The 21004-nt window shown below is 39.7% G+C and overlaps 2 protein-coding genes and 1 long non-coding RNA gene across 7 annotated transcripts in view; 2 read left to right on the top strand and 1 right to left on the bottom strand.

Annotated features, from left to right (window-relative positions):
* LOC111927750 (uncharacterized) overlaps positions 1 to 3062 on the bottom strand; it is a 90642-nt gene extending 87580 nt beyond the window's left edge. Inside the window, exon 1 of the long non-coding RNA XR_015286655.1 lies at positions 2813 to 3062. This is a non-coding gene — a long non-coding RNA (uncharacterized LOC111927750). The remainder of the gene's footprint in view (positions 1 to 2812) is intronic.
* LOC111927748 (radial spoke head protein 4 homolog A-like) lies at positions 3053 to 10962 on the top strand. 2 transcript variants are annotated; one of them, XM_023924684.2, is made up of 6 exons: positions 3053 to 3807; positions 4264 to 4498; positions 6778 to 7524; positions 8683 to 8821; positions 9665 to 9807; positions 10412 to 10962. In XM_023924684.2, the coding sequence occupies exons 1-5, from the start codon at positions 3575 to 3577 to the stop codon at positions 9769 to 9771; spliced, it is 1461 nt and encodes a 486-aa protein (XP_023780452.2). In that variant the 5' UTR covers positions 3053 to 3574; the 3' UTR covers positions 9772 to 9807; positions 10412 to 10962. The 2 variants fall into 2 exon arrangements, with proteins under 2 accessions (XP_023780452.2, XP_023780451.2); XM_023924683.2 differs by having other exon boundaries at positions 9690 to 9807.
* Positions 10963 to 11487: 525 nt separating this feature from the next.
* CENPE (centromere protein E) overlaps positions 11488 to 21004 on the top strand; it is a 37499-nt gene continuing 27982 nt past the window's right edge. For 2 of the 4 annotated variants that reach the window (XM_086888327.1, XM_086888329.1), the window contains exons 1-14: positions 11490 to 11844; positions 12052 to 12143; positions 12999 to 13088; positions 13167 to 13285; positions 14385 to 14504; positions 14839 to 14920; positions 15114 to 15181; positions 15263 to 15334; positions 16865 to 16916; positions 17733 to 17820; positions 18002 to 18128; positions 18778 to 18897; positions 19967 to 20125; positions 20451 to 20595. In XM_086888327.1, coding sequence (XP_086744453.1) covers positions 11789 to 11844; positions 12052 to 12143; positions 12999 to 13088; positions 13167 to 13285; positions 14385 to 14504; positions 14839 to 14920; positions 15114 to 15181; positions 15263 to 15334; positions 16865 to 16916; positions 17733 to 17820; positions 18002 to 18128; positions 18778 to 18897; positions 19967 to 20125; positions 20451 to 20595 — 1390 coding nt within the window. In that variant the 5' untranslated portion in view covers positions 11490 to 11788. Of the gene's footprint in view, positions 11845 to 12051; positions 12144 to 12998; positions 13089 to 13166; positions 13286 to 14384; positions 14505 to 14838; positions 14921 to 15113; positions 15182 to 15262; positions 15335 to 16864; positions 16917 to 17732; positions 17821 to 18001; positions 18129 to 18777; positions 18898 to 19966; positions 20126 to 20235; positions 20363 to 20450; positions 20596 to 21004 lie in introns of those variants that run through there. The other 2 variants (XM_086888328.1, XM_086888330.1) reach the window with 2 other exon arrangements.

The raw sequence follows: 21004 nt of genomic DNA on the forward strand, positions 1-21004 counted from the left end.
TCCATTACACAACTAAAAACACTTACTGTATGTTTAACCAAGCATATAAATTGCATTTTTGGAACTGCAGGAGAAACAAATGTCACTGGCTTCTAAACTGAATGTATTTATGAAAAAGAGATGAAAAGATAGTAACATAGTTCATTGTCTTTCAACAAGACTTAATAAAGGAAGCAAGACAAAATCTGTGCTTTTCAAGTACCTTTCCTCTTGAAGTCATTTGGAAACAGTCAGAGCAAGCATAAGTATTTAATCCATGAACACAGCAAAAAAAAAAGCTAAAGATCATCTTCAGACCCTCAGGATCTAGAGTCTTGACCACAGCATGTCATTTAAAACCAAGGCCATAGAAAATCCAACAAGAACCTACTAATTACACCCTCCTCTTAAGAGAGCTGCCAGCACACCTGCAACTACTTGATGGAACAAGCTCTGAGCAGAAAGTAACAGCAGCTGCTTCCTATTGTATAGGCTGGAATTAAGTTAAATTTGCCTTGCCAGCTACGCAGGAGAGATCAGCTTCACCTCATTAGTTACAGGTGCTACTTACTGACGTGGAGATGAAGGCATTCGTCTGGGAAAACACAGTTGGGACCTGAATCTGGGCTTTCCAATTCAACACTTGTTTGCAAAGAAATCAATAGAGCACAGAAGGATTATCAGCTGAAAAGGGAAGCTTTCTTTATGTTGCCTGTCATTCCCTTCCCAGTGCAAAATTCACATGTTCAAAATTCACAAATGAAGGTGTATAGAAATGCAACAGATGTCCAGTTCTATCTGCAACATTTTATACCATCTTTGGATCTCCATCTCAAAGCCAGTAACAGGTTCAGTTTAAAAATAAAAAAAAATACTGAAAAGCAGAATTGATTCCACAGGATAAGAGATAATAGCTACCTGGCCACAGCAGAGAAAATACAAACCTCCCTTGGAAAGGCAAAACATTAATACTTTAGTTACTGTTCAGCTAATTAACCCATACTACTGACAATGATCAGAGAATGATTATTCTGGAATATTGCACATATCCATTTCCTACTTTTTGGTATCAACAAAAGACCATCATAGCACCTTGGTGAAACATCCTTCTGCAATGATGTATCATTTTTACTGAGCCCTTGCATATTTTACATGTGTCCTAACTTAACGGCAATATAGGTGCCCCCAGTTTTCTTTCTTTGCTGAATTAAATTGAAAAGACAAAGCATTTGCCCTTGCTTGAGCAGCTACTTCACTCAACACACAAACGTAAAGGTAACTTAGTTCATACAGTTTTAATAGAAGTGAATTACTAAACAAGTTTTCTCTCCTAATATGAGATATGGAAATCAAATAAAAGGGAATCCACAAGTAATTTGCAAGTACTGTATCGCCCTCTGCAGTCAATGGGTAAGCTCTGCAAAATGAACCTGGGCACATCCCTTGCAAAGATCAATAAAAACCCTCCACAAGTAGAAACTCAGCAGAACTAACTTCTTTTATGAAAATGTCTTACTTGTTGGAATCATAGGAACACAATGCAGAAACTTATTAGTCCTTGATATAAATGTTCCACCTGTTAAGGATGTGGAAAAGTATGTTCTGCTGCTCCTTCACAATGGATTAAATATTCCTTAATGAGACTTCCAGCATTTACTCTCTTGGAATGCGACAGAAGTTAGCCATAGCCATTACATAACTTTTTTGTGGTTGCTTCTAATAAATATCCAAAATAAACCACACTTTTTAAAAGTTAGATTAGCTGATCCATCAACAACAGAGAAGTATATTTTACAGTTCAGGTATTGAACTACTTTATTTAACACAACTTATAACTTTAATAGGGCTTTTTGCTGAGATTTTTACAGCACTGTAGTGGTTTCACTCTGGCTGGATGCCAGGCACCCACCAAAGTTGGTTTTCTATCACTCCCTCCCTTGAACCAGAGGGGGGAAGAAAAACACAACAGGTGAGCAGGAAGGTCATTCATCTATTACTGTCACAGGCAAAGCAGACTTGCCCTGGAGAAACAGACCAAATCCTTTACCAATGAAATCAGACTAGGATAATGGGAAAGAAAAACAAATCTTTAAACAACGTAGTGTTTGAATAGTGTTGCAAAAGAAAGTTAATTAAGACCACCTGTCTCCCTAATTCTTCACTTTCTCAACCTGTGATAGTACTCGAGGAAATGGCATGAACCTGAGTCAGGGGAGGTTTAGGTCAGATATCAAGAAAATATCTTCCACCCAGAGGGTGCTTGGACACTGGAACTAGCTCCCTGGGGAAGTGGTCACAGCACCAAATGTGTCTGAGTTTGCAAAGCATTTGGACAATGCTCTGGGGCACATGGTTATGACTCTTGGGGTGCCCTGTGCAGGGCCAAGAGTTGGACTAAGTGATTTTCATGGGTCACTTCTAACTCATCAGATTCTGTAATTCTCTTATTAACACTGATTGCACTGCATGACAAAACTACTTTCTATACAAGCACCTTCATTCCAACTCAGCTTATAACTGCTTGGGTTTTCTCCCCCTTGGATCCATGAATAGAAACTTTTTAAGCAAATACCAGATTTTACAGTATTTTTTTCTCTTAAAAACCTTTGAACTTCATGAACAGCATATCACCACTAAAACACATATGAAAGCAATGAAGATAAATTAACTCTTTTAAAATAAGATTAAACTTTTGAAGACCCATTCTTTTGCTCTCAGCAGACGGCTGAAAGACTCATACCACAAACATTCAAAGAAAAGTATTAAAAGCATTTGATGGTCTCACAGGACTGGTTTGGGTTGGAAGGGACATTAGACATCACCTATTTCTCACCTGATACCATAGGCAATAACGCAAATCACTATAGCACATTGCTCAGACACCCATACAACTCAGCCTCAACCACCTTCCTTTTACTATCACTCCCTAAGTGCCACTGAAAGTAATAAAGAAGGGCTTAAAAGCCCCACTGGAAAGGGGAGTAGCAGCTGGGGCGGGTCACTGGGGCTGTCCTCCCTCCCCGCGGCCTCGTTCCCCCGGCGACGCCCCGCCCGCCGCCGCCGTTGTTGCTCAGGGGCTGCGCGGTGTCCCCAGGCCGGGCCGGGCCCCAGCGAGCCCCCACCCGGGTCCCCAGCGAGCCCCAGGCCGGGCCCCAGCGAGCCCCCGCCCCAGGCCGGGCCCCAGCGAGCCCCCGCCCCAGGCCGGCCCGCGGGCAGGGCAGGAGCGAGCCCGCCTGTGGGCCGGACACAGCCCCGCGCTGCTCGCCCGCCCCAGCGGGGCCCCGGGCAGCCGCCCTCTGGGACCCTCCTCAGCCCCAGACGTCGGAACCGGGACCGGCTCCCTGGGAATACCCAGAAGATAAGGCAAGGGTCCGAGCAGCCACGAGGACTGAGGAGAAGCATCTCTCAGCCGCAGCAGGACCCCCAGCGAGCACAGGACCAAAGGAGAAGTGTCGGCCACACGGGTGCAGCAGGACAAGCACGGTGTCGGTCACAGAGGCCAGTTCAACACCTCGGCAGCGCCAGCCGCTGCAGGTGCCACAGCTAAACATCAGCCAGGGACAAGGCTCTCCAGGCACCGGGGACAAGGCACAGCATGGACGAGTCACTGGGTTTAGACCCTTCGGAGGAACCACAAAGTGCCGACCCGCAAGATGCCTATGAACGTGGGCATGGCCCTTACCAGCCACACGAACCGGGCTATGGTCTTGACCAGCCCGGATACAGCCCATATGAGGATGAGATTCCCGATCCCCAAGCCCAGATGCTGGCAATCAAGAATGCAAAAGCCTATTTACTGAAGACCAGCACAAAATCTGGCCTGAATTTGTAAGTCTGAAAAAGGATCGCAGTCAAAAAGGGTAGGAAGTATGAGTGGAGAGAAAGGTAAAAGGACAACAGGAGATATAGAATATAGAACGGGATGTTATACACGCAGTATCTCATCACTGGTGATATTTGCATATGTCCAACATATTTCAGAACCAAAATTCCTAATGGAATTTTATAGAGAGTTCAAAAAGGAATTGATATGATTGAGAGTAAGTTTAAGTTCAGATTCAGCTCATAGATAGATGAGGTATATATTAGAAATGGAAGATGGGAATGCTCTTAATAAGACTAGCATTAACTCTAATTTGCCTTAACGCTCCATGATTTCCTCTCTTCTAACTATTCCAATGATTTCTACAAAGATCCAGATTATTATCCTTTACCTTTTTTTACTAGAATAATATTCTAAGACTTTTGTATAGTAAGCCAACAATATTTACATTTATATGACAGATATGATCATTTTGCTAATATACTAACAAAGATCCTGGATGAACAGCCCACAAATGCAGTAGACATAATTGAGAATATCAGCAAGGATGTGAAGTGGGCTCAGTTTCGGAAAAAAATGGACACTCTCCGAGATGAACATCTGATTCCTCCAACATTTGAAGCTGCAGAAAAGTGTAAAGCTCTGTTTGTCAAGGAAGGTGGAGAAGAAGAACATGAAGAAGTAGAAGAAGAGATGGTGAGTTTTTATCGGAGTGAAACAGGTACCAAATATACCAGGGAAGGGGTGGGTGGATGGTGGGAAGGGAAAGGGGAAAGGGAGGAAGTTGTGGTTTCTTCTGTAGGACTGCCCCTCCTGACCATACAAATAACTGCAGTCACAGCACCATGTACCCTCTTCACAGCTGACCTCGTCCCATATCTAGTTCTGAAGAAAAAAAACTATCTGTTTACTTAGTTGTGATTTTTTTCCTGTAGTAAATCTAATATCCTGAGCCTTTATAACCAGGGATGTTCTAGAGATGAGGAACAGAAAGTAAGGTTTATAATATCTCCCATATGCCAGTTCAGCACAGAATATTGCATCCAAGTTTATTTTCTTTATATAAAAGGGATGTTTCTTTACCTAAAGTGACCATAATTCTTGATGCCAGTTAGACAATATTGTGCACAGCTGCTACTGTAAAATAGTAGAATGCAGAATTTTGTGATTCTTCCAGCTCCTGGTTGGTTCCAGTCTGTCCTTCTCCAACTGAAACAATATATAGTTTTAATGAAGAACTAATAGCACTGAAAAACACTTCCTAAAACGGGATTTTTCATTATTCACTTGTTTATATGCAGAATCATTCTCATCTTATAATGGGAAATACAAGAATATAAATGAGAATTATAACAGCCAAGGAAAATCATTCAACAAGATGTTGATTTTCATATGAAGTTAAACAGCATGTTCAAATTAATTACCATCACAGACTACAAATACCAACCACAGAAGAGATAATCCTTCATATTTTCTATAGCCTCTTGTGTATCTTACATTAACAGTATAGGATGCTGAAAATGGACAAAAATGTAGGACAAAAATTTCAGAAAGGAATTCTGAATTTTTCATACTCCTGTCAATTTTCCTTTGATATAAGAAACCTGTCAGATTGAAAGAAATTCCATATGAAACTAGCACTCATTCTTCCAAATTCCTCCCCCTGTCATATCCAACTTCTGACAACTCTGTCGGTGTTGTATGATCACCTATCCTCTATTTAATGAGGGTGGTAGAGCAACTGGAAATATTTAATTATTGGCCTTGTTCTGCTTCCACTGAAGCCAGATGGAGTCTAAAAGTGGACTTAGATAAGAGCAGGGGGCAATATTTTAAAAACTGCAAGGAGCTGTATGCCAAGCAACATTCACCCCAGTGAAGTGTTGTTGGTCTGGTGCCAGAATATATAAAATCTCTATTATCTACAGCACAAGGGGCAGCAGTGTCACTGTTTGGCATCAAGGCCTCTTAGCTGACATGTCCTAGCACTGAATCCCTTGTAGATCTTCTGTAAGTATGCTGACTTTTCCTTATTTTGCAGTAATTAGGAGCTGAATTTTGAACTCCTGGGTTCTAAGAGCTGCAGTTCATCTGTGTTCTCTTCTTTACCACTAAAAGATTTTCAGTTTTTCTAAATGATAGTAAAAATAATAGTGAACGAATGTCTGTGTCTTGGTTTGAAAAGACAGGTGTCTGCTAAGGAAGGCAGGAGCCTCCCTTGAAATGGAAAATGTAAACCCCCTCCCTCTGAATTATAATCATTTTGAAATGAAGGTTTCTTAGGCAAAGATATGGGAGTAGGAATAACTGAGTTCTTTACTAGTATGTATAAATAAAGAAAAAACCGACAACTTAATAGGAAAATGAAAATAAAATGCAGTAGTACAAGAAACACTGGCAGAATACAACCTGACACCCTGTTGGTCAGGGTGTTGGTAGCAGTCCGTTTAAGCAATGGCTGCAGCCCTCCTGGAGTGACAGATGTGCTTCTGTTGAAGCAATGATCCCATAGAACGGTGCAGTTTTCTTCTGAAGGTCTGGTGGTGATGTAGAACAGTCTGGTCTTCTGGGAATCCAGTGGAGAAAGGCTGCCTGTGGTGTTCCAAGTCTCAGATTATATCCAGGTAGGAATGCTTGGCTCCTCCCCTGGGTGGAGCAGCTCCCAATGGGATGATGTCATTTTATCAGTCATGCAGTGAGACTCAATGGAGCATTAACAGAAGAGATCCCCCTGGAGGGAGGATGGGTCATGGAAGAGATAAAGAACAGTGCCCCACCTGGTTTTAACAGATGGTAATAAAATACATACTTTTGGTTACATCTTGCATTGCAACTTAGGACAGTCTGCAAAGCACTTTGAGATGATGAGTGGCACTACAGGAAATGAAGTATAATGTCCAATAAATAACGTGTTCAGTTTTTAAAAGAAATAATTATCCTATTCTTTAGCTCTAACTCTGAATCTTCTTTCCTAGGGACAGCCCTCTCTACCAAATGTGATGGAAACAGCCTTTTATTTTGAACAGGCTGGAATTGGCTTGAACAAAGATGAATCCTATTACATATTCCTTGCTCTTAAAAATCTAATTAATCTTCATCCAATCCAGACCTGTCGCTTCTGGGGCAAAATTTTGGGCCTGGAAATGAACTATATTATAGCTGAAGTACAGTTACGGGAAGGGGAAGAGGAGGAAGAAATAGAAGAGGAAGGAGAGGAAAGTATTGCGGAAGGAGAGAAAGAGTTGGGTGAGGGTGAAGAAGAAGAAGAGCAGAAAGAAAAAGAAGCTGAACCACCAAAGTCCACCTATAAACCCCCACCTGAGATCCCAAGAGAAGCAAATGGGACTGGGACTAATAAATATGTCTACTTTGTCTGTAATGAGCCAGGCAAACCCTGGATGAAGTTGCCTCCGGTGACACCAGCCCAGATTGTCTGTGCCAGGAAAATCAAGAAGTTCTTCACTGGTCGGCTGGACGCTCCTGTTGTGACCTTTCCTCCTTTTCCTGGAAATGAGGCCAATTACCTGCGCGCACAGATAGCTCGAATCTCAGCAGGAACCCATGTCTCTCCCACTGGATTTTACCAGTTTGCAGAAGAGGACGAAGAAGAAGAAGGAGCAGATACATATGAAGAAAATCCCGAGTTTGAGCCTCCTCCTGTGGTTGAAATGGTGGAGTCCCTCACAATGTGGGCACACCATGTCAAGGGCATTCTAAATCAGGTGTGTGCCAGCATAGCTCCCATGGACCTCGGATACCACTCACATTGCAGTGCTTGTAGGGTTACAGAATGTGGATGACATTCCTCACCTGCACATGCAAACTATTCACCAGAAATTATATTGGATGGAAAGATTTTTATACAGAAAATATATTTTATATCGTGTATAATACCAAAATATCTTGCATATAAAACATTTATTTTATATGGTATATAATATGTAAATATCTTGCATGTATTTACATATACCAGATATATATATGTATTTAGGGAAGTTCTAGGTTTAGTACTTTTTCCAGTGATGTGTTCTTTGAAACCTATTGATTGAAACCCGTCTTTAAATAACAGTATGGAGCTAGGCCCTGATAGATAACAATCATTTCTTGCAGTCTTCTGTATTAGGTTTTCTGCTTTGAGATCCTTATTTGACAAAAATGTTTAAAAATATCTTTTCTTGGGTAGGGTGCTAAAAAGCAGATAGTTTATGTTTGTATGCCAGATGGAACTTATTTGGTGTTTTCTTGTGTTTAATTTTTTGTTTTATACTTTCTGCTTTTAAGCATTCAAATGAAAGAAACTTAAAAACATGTTCTATCAGACAAGTGCTAGAAAGAGGTATTACTAGTTAGGTTTTCATTGCTGGATGGTTTGATGGCCAGTCTTATCAATTCAAGGATGCTAGTGTAAAGTAACAGCAAATGATAGGAAATAAGGTTTAGAGTGACTACCAGCCAAACAATAGTTGTAAGAAATAAAATTTATATGCATTAGAATCTTAAGAGCATTCTGTTGTGTTTCTCAGACTCATAACCAAATAACAAAGTGGATTTTAAGAAGAATGGGTAAACCCATAGTTTGTAGTAACTGTTAATCCAAACTGGCCAGGAACTGAAGAATACAAAATTACAAAAGGCTGATTACAGAGGTATAAGGTTATTCTCAAACAGTAAGCAGGAATGAATGAGGGGAGGAGTGAGGGGAGCATTCTGCCAAGAGAATACAATATTCTGTTAACAATGTATCAGTTATGGGATACTTACTTTTCTTCTCCCCATCCCTTAACTGTGTGTGTGTCTGAGCCAATTGTTTTAACTAGTTTTAACCTGTATTCTTTAAATGATTGTTACATGTATTTATTACTTTTCCACATCAATTATAGGGTCGCTGTTCTTGGATTAATCCTTCTCAAAAATCAGAGGAAAATGAAGAAGAAGATGAAGAGGAGGAAGAGGAGGAGGGAGAAGAGCAACAGGAAGAAAGAGGACCACCCCTTCTTACTGTAATCTCTGAAGATGAAGGTATTCTTCATGGAATATGAAGTTTTTGACAGAGAGTCACTAGGAATATTGTCATTTTGCAGTAAATATTTGAAGTTACAGAACTCTGACACTTCTTGGAGGAATATACCTTGTCACTGTAGGGTAAACACATTATTTTACAAAATCAATCAAAAGCAAAATGTTTAATAGTATTGACATTAAAACTGAAATAATCAGGTTTACTAGGTAACCATCTTATTGAGATTAAAAGGAAAAAATAACTTAGACTTTTCATTTATTGCAAGTTCAAAACTTGAAATACATTCAGCTTTTTATCTCTTCTTTTTAGGAAAAAAGATAAGGGTCTGTATATGTGTAAATAAATATAATGTTTAATATATACACACATGCACTGATATACATTAGTTGTATAAGAATTTAGATCTCTTAGCATACCACTGCAGCAAATCATCGGAATAAGGGAGCCTGAATATTAGATTACATCAATATTTGATTATTTTCCTACTCTGTTCTTTAATCAAGGTGAAATATAGCTATAGAATTTATCTATAAGTGATTCAAAGTCCTTGACAAAAGAACCAGGGGTGAGTGCTACTGAATTTTTTCTGTATGTGGGGGGGTCTACCAGCATTCCTGTGCTACTCAATTTTTTCTGTATGTGGGGGGGGTCTACCAGCATTCCTGTGCTACCTACCCATGCATGCAAACTACCTGTTTGAAAACAGTGCCTACACTTACTGTTTCTGACTTCTGGCTCTTCTGTTGTGCAACTTAATATAAACCTTGCTTGAATTCTGTGCAAGTCTTTTAGCTCAGTCTAAAATACTTTTTTAGATGCTCATCAAGTCCATCTTTTCATAGACAATGTGTGTTTGGCTGTCTCCAGGCATGAAAGACATCCCTGCTTGGACAGCTCAGGCTTCTACAAACCTGATCCCGCAATATTCTATTGCAATCCTGCAGTCTAACCGATGGCCTGGAGCTTATGCCTTTGCTTCTGGCAGGTGAGAGTCCACCTGACAAGGTTACAGCACTGACTGTATATGCTACACACAGGTGCCTCTCTAATGCAGGCAGAGTTACTTTATTATTAATTCATGGACTGAATTCTAACTATTCCAGAGACTGGTGGAGAAGGCCACTTAAATGTGCACAGCAACAGTAAATATGTATTTAAGACTGAAAACAAATAATCATTGGAAAGACTAGCATGAAGTTAATGGATGTAAATGCTGAGTTAGTATTTGAGCACAGTCCTTGATTTAAAACATATTCTTGTGTCTGTGGGACATTTTACAAAACTAGCTATATTCTGTAGTTATAATGTTAATTTGTTTCCACTACACGTGGTTCTTACCTCCATGTTTATTTCCACTACATAGTCATTCCACTACACTGTATTGCAGTGCAGTGACACTTCATAATTTTAAATAGATGTATTGATAAACATTAGAGCAGTTAAAAAGAGGTACCATGTTTAAAATTCTTCTGCTATAGGATATCTGCACCACAGTGACTTCTTGCGCAGCAGAGTAAGGATGCCTGACAGTGTCTCTGCTACTATTTTGTCAGGGGATGAATGTGTGATCTTTCACTTCTCTTTCCCAGGAAATTTGAGAACATCTACTTTGGCTGGGGTCACAAATACAGTTCAGAAAGTCACACTCCTGCACTGCCCCTGCCAGCACAAACAGAATTCCCCACCGGGCCAGAAATCACTGAGACCGTAGACCCCACTGTGGAAGAGGAAATGGCTTTCAAGGTTGCGCAGGAAGAAGCCTTAGCCGAAGCTGAGGAAGAGGAAGATGAGGAAGGGGAGGATGATTAAATTATGGAAGAAAACAGATTGTTTTAAAAGTTTGAACATAATCAGCATTTAATGTAGTCATTTATTTGCTGACCTCAAAAGAAATGCATTTGGAGTGTGCCTTCTTTTTTGATTTCTGTAGGCTTTTCTTTGCAGCTATCTTCCTCTCCTTCCCTACCCCTCAAACCTGCCCACGCTGGCATGAAGGCTTTTTCTATGTTTGTTTGACTAAGCAAACACAGTCTGCTTCCTAAAATGATACCTTTGAACTAAGAACTACCACCCAGCAGATGCTCACACTTTCTAGTCAATGCATATATACATTTTACTTAAATAAATTTTTAAAAAATCCCATGAGTGTCACTTTTACACGTAAAAGCGTGCTATCCAGATTCGGTAGGCAGCTTATTGAGGTACGGGCTGAGTGCAGGGCAGTGACACTGCTCATCATTGGCACTCTGGGGGCTGCGCCTCCACTCCCGTGCTCAGTTTTGGGACTCTCAGTGCAAGACGTGGAGATGCTCGAGAGCATCCCGAGAAGGGCGGTGGAGCTGGGGAAGGGTCTGGAGCACAAGTCCTGTGAGGAGCGGCTGCAGAAGCGGGGAGTGTTGAGCCTGGAGAAAAGGAGGCTCAAGGGAAGCCTTATCGCTGTCTACAGCTGCCTGACAGGAGCGGGTAGCCAGGTGGGGGTCGGCTTCTTCTCCCCAGTTACAAGCGACATGACAAAAGGAAACAGCCTCAGGTTGCACCCGGTTCACATGGTATATTAGGGAAAAAATCCTTAATGGAAAGGGTTGTCAGCCTCGGGACAGCTGCCCAGGGAAGCGGGGGAGTCAGCATCGCCAGGGGTGTTTAAAACACCCGAGTATGGGGACGTGAGGATACACCCCGAGCGGTACCACCTGGGCGCTGCCGGCAGGCGAGGGGGGTGGGGCGGGGAAGGTGTCGCGGGAGCCCTCAGGGCCTGACAGTCCCTGACCGTGGCCGCCCGCCCACATCTCCCCGCCAGCTTGTGCGAGTGGTGCGCTCCGCGCACGGCGTGCGTCCCTCGCGGGCCAATAGGGAGCGGCTGCGGGCGCAGTTCAAACTGCGGCGGCGGTTGGGGCGGGCGCTCCCTGCTCCCGGCGCTCCCGGGCCCGTCCCTTGTCCCGGTTCCGCTCCTTCTGTCCCGGGCGGGTATGGCGGACGAGGGCGCCGTGACGGTGTGCGTGCGTGTTCGGCCGCTCATCGCCAGGTGAGCCGCCGGGCGGGCGGCAGGGGGAGGCTCCCTCCGCCCCCCTGGGTGCTGCCGTGCTCCCGCACCTGGGGCAGGGAGGCGGACGGGGGGGGCCGGAGCGAGGGGCTGGCACCCCTCGCAGGGAAGAGGGGGTCGCGGTAAGGGGCCGTGTTTTGGGAGCAAAATCCTCGCCCAATAAAGGTAACAGAATGTCTCTTCTTTTAGAGAAAATGCCTCAGGAGATAAAGTGTCCCTGCACTGGAGAAGTGAGAATAATACTGTTTCCGACGTGAATGGTACCAAAATATTTAGTTACGGTAAGAATGCGAAAGTAGTTGCTTTACTTAGATGCTTACGCGGAACTTTGCTATTGTACTCATGAGCGTGTCGGCTGTGGTGAATGCCGTGAGCTTCTTTAAATGCCCCGCAAGCCTCCCAGCTTCGTATTTCCGAAGGAGTGTCATGGGGGGACACAGGATTTCTGGTGGAGGCAGTACTGGGATGCGCTTTTGGGATCAGCTTCCTGAGGGACGTTGCTTTCTCTGTTCTGGTTCATGCCGTAGTGGCTTTGGAACATGTTTGTTTGCTCTGAAATCCAGTTACGAGTGGACTGAACAAGGGCTAGTCCAGAGCATTTAGGGAGAAGGGTATGGGAGAACACAATCCCAGAAGTGACTAGTGTGAGTGTTGGATCCTCATAACTAACTGGATCCCTTTGAGCCTTCTCATACTGATCGACTTTACTTGTTAGTGTGAATGTAGCCACTACAAATATTTTTCCCAAAATACAGATTCAATGAAAGCATGCACCAGGCTAGGAGTTTAACAATTAACGTGTCCTGTCAGGCTTCATCCTTGTAGATAAATTAGCCAAAATTTTGTAGGATTAAATGGGATGACCATTTAACTGTTCATCATTCTTAGGGTTTTGTTTTTTTTTAACTTGTCTATCATCTGTGCATTGTGTCTTTCTTGATTTTGTGTTTAATATTTATTTTAAAATAAAACTCTAAAAGCTTTGTGTTAATGATGTTGTAATTATATTTATATTTTAATTAACCTATAAACAATTATGCAAATTTACTGGATTTGAAGCCAGAAATACTAAAAGACAGCTTGTTTTGGTTTGCAATAGAGTGGATTCACATGCTTTGTATTTTTTTTGTTTCAAGATCGTGTCTTTCACTCAAGTGACAACACTCAGCAGTTGTATGATGGTGTAGCTGTTCCAATTATACAGTCAGCTGTGCGAGGCTATAATGGTAAGTTTTAAAACTGTGTTTAAATCCTTTTTGTAATGTATTTCAAAGATAGTCTGTAAAGCTTAACTGTCTTTCTAGGCACGATTTTTGCTTATGGACAGACTGCTTCAGGGAAGACTTACACAATGATGGGGAATGAAGATTCCATGGGTATTATCCCTAAGGCAATTCAACATGTGTTCAAAATTATTTGTGAGGTGAGCAATTCTATTAAATTGAAATGACTGAAAGGACTAGTCATATTTGTGATGGTTACATTAAAGTTAATTTTAGTATCAAGAGGCTTATGAAGGAAATTAATTTATATTGAACTATATGTTGCAGTTACTTTGCTAGCCTGGCAAAGATGAGTGTTTCAAACAAAAAACCTAATGGGACTCTATTAGTTGAAATCAAATCAGAAAAAAACTGAGGAGCAAAACATGTGACGTGTGGAATATGAACAAAACATATTCCAAATATATTAAACTGATTACAAATAAAAATAGGTACTCACTTGTTAATGTGGTAGATAAGATAATGTGAAGCTTTGTGTTTATTCTGCTATTTTAAAAGTCAAAAAAATTAACAGTTAAAGACTGCTTTTTAGCAGGAAGAATATGACACAGTATTTACTTATTTCAGGCTTACAAAAGAATTGCTAATTCTTTTGTAAGAATTAATATTCTCAATATTAATAAAAGTAAGGACAAAGTGTACATTAAAACACTGATTCCCAAAACAGAGTGCTTGCTTCTGCCTTGAGCATTTCAGGTAATTGTGAAGTGAAATGGTCTCTGCTCTTTTAAGGAGGTGCAGAGTACCCTTAGAGGGTTTATAGAAGTAAACTAAAAGCAAGAAAATTTTCCTTGAGTCTGTTGTGCTGCCTTTCCTCACCCCAACATTCTCTACCAAGGAGGCAGGGGAAGAAGGAGCAGCAGCAAAGTAAATCTACGTAAGCAAAGAGAGAAGACAAGGTATACAGAGAAGAAGGAGCCTAAGCAGGAGGAAATTGGTTATGGAAATGGCATTTCAGTAGGAGAATTATTGTCATGCTTCCGTAGGGCTGTTATCTTAATTTTGTAGCCTTGTAGAAGTGGTATACCATTAATACAGGTGGAAAGAGGTGGGATAGAAGAAAAATTATTCTATATTGGTAGATGCTAATGTACAGAAAGAATGAAGGGAAAGAGATCTGTGGAACAATGTTCAAACCTTTATCTCCAATATAAGAATACTTGCATTAAAAGATGTACATCAGTCTGGTTTTTATTTGGTTTTTTGTTTGTTTTGGTTTTTTTTTCCTTTCAACATTAGATTCCAGATAGAGAATTCCTGCTAAGGGTTTCTTACATGGAAATCTACAATGAGACAATTACTGATTTGCTTTGCGATAATAGGAAAAAGAAGCCTCTGGGAATTCGTGAGGATGTTAATGTAAGTGGCTGTTATGTATAAGTATTGTATCTGCTTGGAGTAAAAGAAGTTGGGGAAGAAAACGCCCTCAGAAGCATCCAGTAGAAAACTTTTCTGCGACAATCTGTGTAACTGTATCTTCAGCATTAGGAAACTTTTTTAATCTGTTGTTTGTTTCTTGTGCTCTTAGGCCACAATTGTGGTCAGAGTCTAAACTTTACCCATCCCTTGCATTTGGAGTAAAAAGACATTCAGCTGTTGAATAAATGCCATAATAATTGCTGGTAAAGTTAACTTTATGTATTGAAGTGTGTTTTGGAGTTCAGCAAAATTTATTACTCTGTTTATTCTATAGAGGAATACATATGTAGAAGATCTGATTGAAGAAGTGGTGGTTTCCCCAGAACAAGTTATGGAATGGATCAAAAAAGGAGAAAGTAAGTATTTAGACAATGTCAGCTGATAGCTTAAAAAAGTGTGTGTAATCAGGTATATTTAGAACCATGGAGTATCCCTTTTGGTTTATATTAATAAACCAAAGTTTTTCAGGAAGTTTTAAAATTGTGCTTTTTGTCTATTTATCCCCAGTTTATCAGATAAGCAGAAGTATTCTAATACTGTTTTTGACAGGAAATCGCCATTATGGAGAAACAAAAATGAATGAACACAGCAGCCGTTCTCACACTATCTTCAGAATGGTAAAAACTGTTTCACTACTGGGAGCAGTTTTATTGTTTTCAAAGTAACAAAAACTTCATTGTACTTCATTGCATTTCTAGATCATTGAAAGCAGAGAACGAAGTGACCTTGCAAATGCAAACTGTGATGGAGCAGTCATGGTTTCCCACTTGGTAAATGTCTATTTAATATGGGGTACAGCTTAACTAGAGAATTTACTGTTACTGGTTGTTTGAGACACTAATGGTACTTCATCATGACTTACAAGAATTCTTTGTTGTTAACTCTGACAGATGTTTCTTAAGTATAGAGGGAGACTACTGTGGCATTATCTAGGGAAGATGTTCCCACCAGAGGGAATTCTACATGAGAATTATTCATGCTGGACTGGGGAGTGTCATGATCTTCTAGGAGCATAAGGGACTATGTCAGAGAGCTCTTGCATTTTGTTAAATATATCTTCCTTACAATTGTTTCTGACAATTGCCAAGTCCTGTGAAATATCTTGTAGAATGGGTAACCTTAAGACTTCCCTTATCCTCAAATTTAGCTGTTGTTAAAATAACATATGGCCTACATCTGCAATGGCCAAAAGATTGGTTTTTTTCCAGAAGTAACCCCACTTAGCATCTTTTTGGTGGATTACTGGTATATGAAATACTGTAAACTGGGGGGAATACCATTGGACATCTCTAGGGAAATATTAAGGTTTCAGAAACCTTTTCTACGGCCTTTCCTTGAATCTCAGAAAATTATCTGAAACTACTGCAGGAATGGAACCAATGTGAAACTATTTTGCTTTTTTTTTGTGAAACAATGTTAAAATCTGATGAGCACTCTTACTCAGAATTGGAAATAGCATTAAGTTATTCACATGCTTTATGGAAAGAGCCTTCTGTTCTGGTTTCACATGGAAAAGCTCTGAATGTAGGTGCTGCTCATGCAATATCTCAAGAAACTAACACATGCTTTTTGTGCTTACCATAACTTCTGGTATCCACTCTTCCTACACCACCCCCTCCATCCCATCTCAGTTCCAACTGACTTTAGAGTAACCACGAGTAACAGGGGTGAGGGGAGAGGGATTTTGGCCCTCTTGGTTTGTTACTGTTCAGTGGAGTTAATACAGGATTTTACTCCTCTGAATCACTAAACTAAGGGTTACTTGCTCAGGCAAATCATTATGGGATGCCGTAATGTTCTAGTTGGCTTTGAACCAGGTCCAGAACCCAGAGGTTTTTCTTCTGGTAGTTCATTTCTTTTCCTTATCTCCACAATGACAGCAAGGAGAGATATACAGCCAGCTTTGGACAGGACACCAGATAATCTCACGTAGACTCTTTCCCATGAAAGATTCCTACAGCTGAAATCAGTAGTTAACACTTCTGTATTGAGAAACTGTGCTTATCTTCTTGTGACTGAGGGTAGAGGTTGTTGTACTGCGAGTTTGAAACACTATTTGGGGTAGAATAATAGAGTTCATACAAAACTTACCCCACACCCTTGTGTACCAATATTTGAAAATATTGGTTGTGTGTAGTAGCTGTGCATTAATTCCAGTAATGACAGACCCTTTGCTTTTTTTTTTTTTCCCCTTGAAGTTTAAATTTAGTTTATGGAATTCTCAGCAGAGATTTAGAATTATGATGACTTAAAGTAAATTGCCTCAGAACTAACCTGTGAAATATTTAATGAATTTGCAGAACCTGGTAGATCTGGCAGGCAGTGAAAGAGCTAGTCAAACAGGAGCTGAAGGTGAGTGTTAAACGAGGCTCCACTGACAACAACTTCTGTTAATTAACCCTTATGAGAAACTATGATAGAAAGGAAATAATTTGATCCATGTGCTATTGTGTTATTTATTGTTTATAAATAAGGCCTTTTCCCCTTGGTAGGACAGGATCTACTCAGGAAAAGACTGTAAATGCTGTGAAGTGCAAACAGTTAAGTAGTAATATGCCTTTTCTAGAATTGCAGACCCAGCAACAGTCCTCCACTGAACTAATAGAATGGAGGTGACTCAGTGGAGATGCACTTGTAATAACAAAATCACAAGAAGCTTTTTAGGGACTTGTGTGTAAAGGTGAAGAGTGAAAAGATGGCTCACTCTTTAGTTCAGAGGAAGCTTGTCTGTTAATAGTGACAGCATGAAGCTGCACAAAAGTGCCTTGATCACAATAAAGTGATCTGAGAGGGTCACAAGTAAGTCTCTCTTACAAAGAATTACTAACCTAAAACTTTTATCTAAGACTGGTTTGTTATATGTGTAAATGTGGGCATTTGCAAAATTTAAACAGGAAGCAAAATTGTAATTCTTATGGGCTCAGGTGCTTATTGTGTAAAGGTTCTAAATGTTTACTTTTGATTACTGTTTTATTTCAGTGCAGTTTGGCTATCATAAAGGATTGGGTACTGCCTGCTGATGGATAAATAGGGCATTGTGGCACTTAAGGTTTAACTCTTGTACAATCAATCCCTCTGAGCATAACATAGCACAAAACCTTGACAGGTTGAAAATGTATCTTAATATTGTTTGAAATTTAAAATAATGATAAAATGTGTGGTACCTAGGTGTTCGACTGAAAGAAGGCTGCAATATAAATCGGAGCTTGTTCATTCTGGGCCAAGTTATCAAAAAACTTTGTGATGACCCTTCTGGGTAAGCAACTGTTTTTATACCTGTTCTAAGATAAAGCACTGCTAAACTAAGAAATTAAAATCCTTTATTTATGAACTTATGTAGGTAACTGTTTCAAATAACCTATTACCTCTAGAAAATATATTTATGATGTTTATGCAGAAATCTAATTTTTTTGTTGTTGTTGCCTCTTTTTTGTTAGCTTCATAAATTACAGAGATAGCAAGCTGACTCGAATTCTGCAGAACTCCCTTGGAGGAAATGCTAAAACAGTTATTATTTGTACAATTACTCCTGTTTCTTTTGATGAGACACTCAGCACTCTTCAGGTAAAGCTTCTAACCTCTTCTCCAGCACTAGTCATTGTAGACAGGTTTGAGGGGTGGAAAACATCATCTGCTGGATCTTTAATGACTTGGATCTTCTGAAGGACTTCTGTAAACTCAGAACTTGAAATATTTTTTTGTACACAGCATCTTTTCCCAGTCCTTGTGCTAGGTTGTCTACTTGGAGTTTTTTGGAAGTTGGAACAAAGCTCCTTCTCTCACTTTGCAGGCAGGAGACAACCACTCTTGTCTTGTTTGCCTTTTCCAAACATAGTTAGAGAAGTCTTTGCTAGCACAAGATGTTAGGCACTACAGGAATTGAACTGTTAATGAGCAGTATATTTTCTTTAGGTAGGATTGTCTCCCTTTTAGATGATCTTTCGAGCTTTTTATTAAATAAAAAACAACTTGGGATGCTCTTACTTAAATGTTATGCTTCATGTTTTAGGTATTAATATCAAGCAAGGAAAACTTAACTTTTTCAAAGCTTAGAATACATTAAAAATAAGCTAATTCACATATTTGTGTGCTATTATATGCTGTTATTTTTCTAATAAACTCTCCCTTTAATTCTGTTGGGAAATATGGGATAAAATAAGTCTTTTTAGATTTTTGTTCTTCAACTATTGCCCATGAAAGCCTGTTCTTCCAGTTTGCCAATACAGCCAAAGGAATGAAGAATACACCAAAAGTCAATGAAGTACTTGATGATGATGCCCTCCTGAAGAGATACCGCAAAGAAATTCTGGATTTGAAAAAGCAGCTGGAGGAAGTATGTAATAAATTCAAATAAATCAGTCCTTAGTACTGATAGCTGTTTGGAGACCATCCAATTTAAACCAAAAGCAGTTAAATTTGGAGGGGTAGGTGAACTCTTTAAAGTGATAGCTACCATTTTTATTGAGAGAATAGAAACTGAATGAATAGTCTAGAACACCTAATGGTAGTCAACATCTCTGTGTGCAAGCTAATGCTGAATGAGATCAACTGACAGAATTGTTAATTAGCTACACATAATCAGTAGGTTAACATAATTAAGAAATAGAATTTTTTGTTGCTTACAGCACACTTTATTGATCAAAAGAAACAATTAATATAAGTAATTAATCTAAGAAGTGATTAAATGTCTGTTAAAGATCCCAACTTCATATTATTTCCTCCCTCAATGTCTAACTTCAGTTTGAGTTTCAGGAAATTGCAACTGCATGAGTATCACTGGCAAAACTTAGGTCATGTATAGGTGGAAATGCATTCAGAAAATGAACAATAGTAACTTCTCACCAAACATTGTAGTCTCTGATGTTTTTCCTTCTTAAAAATCTCTGGAGCTGTGGAACAATCTTGGAGATCTTGTTAGACCACAGATGATTAAACATAAAGCACAGGAAAATAACAATGAACATACTGCTCTAGTGCAGTATCAAATCAAATCAAAGAATGCACATATTTTATTGAAAATTATAAATATCCTTAGAGAAAATTTTTAGAAAAATTATTTCTTATTTTTAATGATAATGAATTTGCAGCATGAACTTGGGAGTATGTTTTCTGTTTTCTTTGATAGCAGGTAGTGAGTTATAGTTGAAGAACCTGAGAAAAGAATCTCTTTTCTAGAGAAACAGAACCTGTTTCTGGGAGTTTGGACCACTTTCAAATACTAAGTCTGCAGTCAAATTGTAGACTAAATTCCTTCAGTTTCATTAGGAAGGATTAAAGATTTTTCTTCCAGACTTAAGAGTGTATGTGTGTAGCTGTTTTTAAGTATCAGCAATTGCGTATTTTCTCTAGGAGTGGTTTCTGTTCTTAAAACATCAGTTTGATTAATATTCTCTTTATGGAAGGTGTCTTCAAAAACTCAGATTCATGCAATGGAAAAGGACCAATTGGCCCAGCTGTTGGAAGAAAAAAATTCCCTTCAAAAAGTACAGGAGGACAGAATACGAAACTTAACTGAGATGCTGGTGACTTCTGCTTCCTTTGCCTCAAAACAGAACGTTAAAGTAAGCACCTGTTCCAGATCTTGCCTGATAACTCTGAAATACTCTGCAAAAGGTAACATTAAATACATAGGGAAATTTTCACCTTTTTTTTTTTTTTCATATTTTTAAAGGGCTAACTTTTTAATTAACTTCTGACTGTCAATATTTCCTTGTGGTGAACAGACTGCAGGGACTTTTTTGCTTTCCAAGTAATTTTGAGGAAACTGCAAAATACTGTCTAGTTAACTGCTGATACAGGTACTGATACAGAACTAGTCTGAGCCAGCATTTACTCTTTACCTAGTGGTTTGGTTTTATCACTTTTTCTGTAAATCCTTTTTTAAAGGCCAAGAGAAGAAGAAGAGTTACTTGGGCTCCTGGTAAAATAAACCAGGCAAATGTGAATTTTTTTGAAGACTTTGAAAATGCAATGCCGACTGAAACAAAAAAAATGAAGTTGTCTCTGCCATCAGTAGGAGATGCGGAGGATTGTAAGTAACTAGATGATCTTTGATGTCCTTTCCAATGCTGTTCCATGGTCTATCCAATGACTGTTCTATGGTCTATTTAATTTTCTGTGAAATTCTTGGTAAAAACTTTGCAAGCATTGCATTATATTTTGCAAATTACATTTTGATCCTTTGATAGCACAAATTAAAAAACAAATGAAAAAGACTCCAAATGTTCCTGTAAACACTTTTCAATGAAAAGTGCTGCTTCCATCCCAACTTCCCTGGATGTTGAGGTTTTAATTTCTTAAAACCAAAGGGGAGAGCTTTGAGGTAAATGGCAGGGTCTACAAACACTTGCCATGCAGCCTACCCACACCCCATAGTTTTTTGGGAAAGTGTTCTTCAACACAGACTACCCATTTCAACCCATGTTCTCTCCCCAAAAATG

The sequence above is a fragment of the Cyanistes caeruleus genome, chromosome 5, assembly GCF_971803275.1.
Source record: "Cyanistes caeruleus chromosome 5, bCyaCae1.hap1.1, whole genome shotgun sequence".
NCBI classification, from domain to species: Eukaryota; Metazoa; Chordata; class Aves; order Passeriformes; family Paridae; genus Cyanistes; species Cyanistes caeruleus.

Coding starts and splice junctions, on each gene's coding strand:
- LOC111927748 (XM_023924683.2), top strand. CDS start 3,575: ATGGACGAGTCACTGGGTTTAGACCCTTCGGAGGAACCACAAAGTGCC. Junction 7,525..8,682: donor TCAAGGGCATTCTAAATCAG/GTGTGTGCCAGC, acceptor CATCAATTATAG/GGTCGCTGTTCTTGGATTAA. Junction 9,808..10,411: donor TATGCCTTTGCTTCTGGCAG/GTGAGAGTCCAC, acceptor TCTCTTTCCCAG/GAAATTTGAGAACATCTACT.